Below are 3,317 nucleotides of genomic sequence, written 5' to 3'. Positions count from 1 at the left end.
TTAGAATTTAGGAGTGATTTGAGTTTAGTATCAACATATTTATTTCTATAATGGGAATTGACCAAATCTACAGCTAGTGGTTCCATTGTAATTTAATGAAAACCCTAAACCCACAATGCATTACTTTTTCTCTGGTTGAGCTTAACTTTTAAGTGACAGCCACAATACAACAATCTCTACACCAAAACCTTGCCCTCCTTTGTCCCTTTTCCCTCGCTACCAAAACCACAAGCAGAGTGGCTCACTAAGTAAATTAATCATATTCCAAGCCCTTCCCCCCCCCTCCCCCCCTTCAAAGTTCTCACCTTTCTCCCCCTACAAAAACTCTTGTTCAGTTCGTTTCATCAAAACCAAAAAAGGAACCAATCCCCCCCCCATTGAGGTAAGCAAAGCCAACACACGGCACAGCAGCACAATGCAGCGAAGACACCCCCTTCTTCTTCTTCTCATTTTCTCAGTTTTTCTCAACTTCCAAACATCAAATGGCCATAACATCACACGTTTACTCGCCAAGCACCCTTCTTTATCCACCTTCAACCATTACCTCACTCTCACCCATTTGGCTCAAGAGATCAACCGCCGCACTACCATCACTGTTCTCGCCTTAGACAACGCCGCCATGTCCTCTCTCTTGAATAAAAACCCTTCCATTTACACCATGAAGAACATCCTTTCCCTCCATGTTCTTCTTGACTACTTCGGTGCCAAGAAGCTTCACCAGATAACCAATGGCACCGCACTCGCCGCTACTATGTTCCAAGCCACTGGGGTCGCCCCTGGGGTTTCCGGCTTTGTTAACATAACCGATTTTAAAGGTGGAAAAGTTGGTTTTGGAGCTGAAGACAATGGTGGGGATTTAGATTCTTTCTTTGTTAAATCTGTTGAGGAACTGCCTTATAATATATCTGTGATTCAGATCAGCAAGGCTTTGCCTTCTGCTATAGCTGAGGCTCCCACTCCAGGGCCGAGTGAGCTGAATATTACTGGGATTATGTCAGCACATGGATGTAAAGTGTTTGCTGATACCCTTTTAGCCAATCCTGAAGCCATGGGAACATATGAGGTAAGCTCAAAATCTGTGTTTTTCATTTTGTAAATATTTGATCTTTGAGGCTGATTAGTGATAATTAAGGGAAGAATGTGAGGGAAAGGTGAAAGAAATAAATGGGGGTAGAGGAAAAGGGTGGAAACAGTTCATTTCTGGCCATTTGATTGTGTGATGATGGAGTTGTTGAAAGAAATAGTGTAAAGTATATTGAAGAAAGTTATAATAGTGGCATTAGATACTGTTTACCCTTTTATTGGCCAAATCTTCGTTTTCATAAGTCAAGGATTTGTTTCGGAGTCAGTAGGTGATTTTCAATCTAAAAGTATGATAATGACACCTTGAGATTTTTTAAAATGTGTGTGTGTGTGTTTTTTGCATGTGAATTTCTAGATAAACAAACACAGATCTGGGTTTGTGTTGGGATGCCAAATGTTGAATTTGCATTAAAGTTTTGTTATTCGGATTTAAGTGAGTGTCTAATAAGAATAGGTGTGTTCGCATTCTATACAAATATATTCCATTATTTAAGAAAAGAAAAGAATCTAATTCATTTAAGTGTTTAGACTTAAACAAAGCAGATTTTATACTACCCCACATGAGAAAATTTACATAATATAGTTGGATTGATATTATGGTAAATCCAAGTAAGAAAAACATGCAGTAAATGCATGTGGCAGGTGGTTGGACTTGGAAGGCATCGATACAAATAGTAGGTTAGAAGCTCGTAGTAATGGCATAACAAATAGCAAGCTACTGTTTTGCTTTTTACTCGGACTCGGGTGTGTTTGGACTTTGGAGGGTGGTATCAGCAATTGATATTTCACCTCAAAGGGGAAAAATTGATCTGAATGAATTGGATTGTAGTAGAAGATTATTGACATTTTATTTTGTTTCTTACTTCATTTTCTTCTTTGAAAATTTTGAAGGGTAAAGCAATGTTTAACAAAGAAAATGTGATGATGGTGACTTGTAGGATAATCTGAATGGAGGATTGACTGTGTTCTGCCCACTGGATGATGCATTTAAAGCCTTTTTACCAAAGTACAAGAACTTGACTGCTTCAGGGAAAGAATCATTCCTTGAGTTCTTTGGTGTGCCTGTTTACCAGTCTTTATCCATGTTGAAATCCAACAATGGTCTCATGAACACATTAGCTACCGATGGTGCTAGCAAGTTCGACTTCACCGTCCAAAATGATGGCGAACAGGTGACACTAAAGACCAAGATCAACACCGTCAAAATAACCGGGACTTTACTCGACGAACAACCTGTGGCGATTTATACAATCGACAAGGTCTTGATGCCTAGAGAATTGTTCAAGGCAGCCCCTACTCCTGCCCCGGCACCAGCCCCAGAGGAAGCAGCGGATGCACCAAAAGCATCCAAATCAAAATCTAAGTCAAAGTCAAAGTCAGCCCTAACACCAGAATCTGATGCACCAGCAGATTCACCGGATGATGATCCAGCTGATCAGACAGCAGACGATAATGCTGCATCGAGTTTTAAAGGTGGAAGGTTTGTTGCTGTTGGATTGAGCTTCTTGGTAGTGTTTTTGTTGCTCTAAGTTTTCTAGTTTCTTTTTTTGTTTGTTTCATTTTCAGTTTAATTTATATAGATACTGGAGAATAAGTAAAGGCTTCAGTGTGGTTATATTTTTTTATATTGTCTTTTTTTTTTCCTTCTTTTAATTGTGATTATGTTGTTTTTCTCTTGGATAGATAAAGGAAAGGTTTGTGATTTTCTTTTTCTTTTTTGCTTGTAAGTTTGATTATTGATGAAAAGGCAAATGCTATAGATATTGTAATAGACAAAGTTGTGGTTATAAGTTGATTTAAAGGCAATTTAATAAATTATTTAAGATCCATTTTGATGAACGCTCAAAAATCGAGTAGAATTCTAAGAGAAGAAAAGAACAGAGAGAGAAGAGAGGATAGGAAGAAATTTGTTTTCTCTATTCATGAATTTGAAAATTCATAACCGTTTCTGGAGTCGAGCACGAGGCATTACTTGGCTTATCTTACCAGTTCGGAGCATAAAAACTAGGTTTGAAAATTTATTTCATTATTCGCAGCAAATCTGTCTAGTCGCGCAGCAGTTACTAAATTAATTATAACTTGAGCTAAAGAACTCGAAATTTAATCCCGTAAATTTTCCCTGAAACTAGACTCATATATCTACTCACCATAAAATTTTTTAGAATTTTTTTGTTCAGCAAATTAGTACAGTTTATTAGTTAAAGTCTCCCCTGTGTCACCACCAGACTGCCCTG

General features: G+C 38.1%; 1 protein-coding gene across 1 annotated transcript; it reads left to right on the top strand.

Moving 5' to 3' along the window:
* The first annotated feature begins 333 nt into the window (after positions 1-333).
* LOC107920524 (fasciclin-like arabinogalactan protein 1) lies at positions 334-2,842 on the top strand. The gene is made up of 2 exons (NM_001327177.2): positions 334-1,063; positions 2,022-2,842. The coding sequence occupies exons 1-2, from the start codon at positions 416-418 to the stop codon at positions 2,610-2,612; spliced, it is 1,239 nt and encodes a 412-aa protein (NP_001314106.2). The 5' UTR covers positions 334-415; the 3' UTR covers positions 2,613-2,842.
* Positions 2,843-3,317: the final 475 nt, after the last annotated feature.

This window comes from Gossypium hirsutum, chromosome D13, assembly GCF_007990345.1.
Source record: "Gossypium hirsutum isolate 1008001.06 chromosome D13, Gossypium_hirsutum_v2.1, whole genome shotgun sequence".
Classification (NCBI taxonomy): Eukaryota; Viridiplantae; Streptophyta; class Magnoliopsida; order Malvales; family Malvaceae; genus Gossypium; species Gossypium hirsutum.
This window is presented reverse-complemented; position numbering and strand designations above follow the sequence as displayed.

Coding starts and splice junctions, on each gene's coding strand:
- LOC107920524 (NM_001327177.2), top strand. CDS start 416: ATGCAGCGAAGACACCCCCTTCTTCTTCTTCTCATTTTCTCAGTTTTT. Junction 1,064..2,021: donor AAGCCATGGGAACATATGAG/GTAAGCTCAAAA, acceptor GGTGACTTGTAG/GATAATCTGAATGGAGGATT.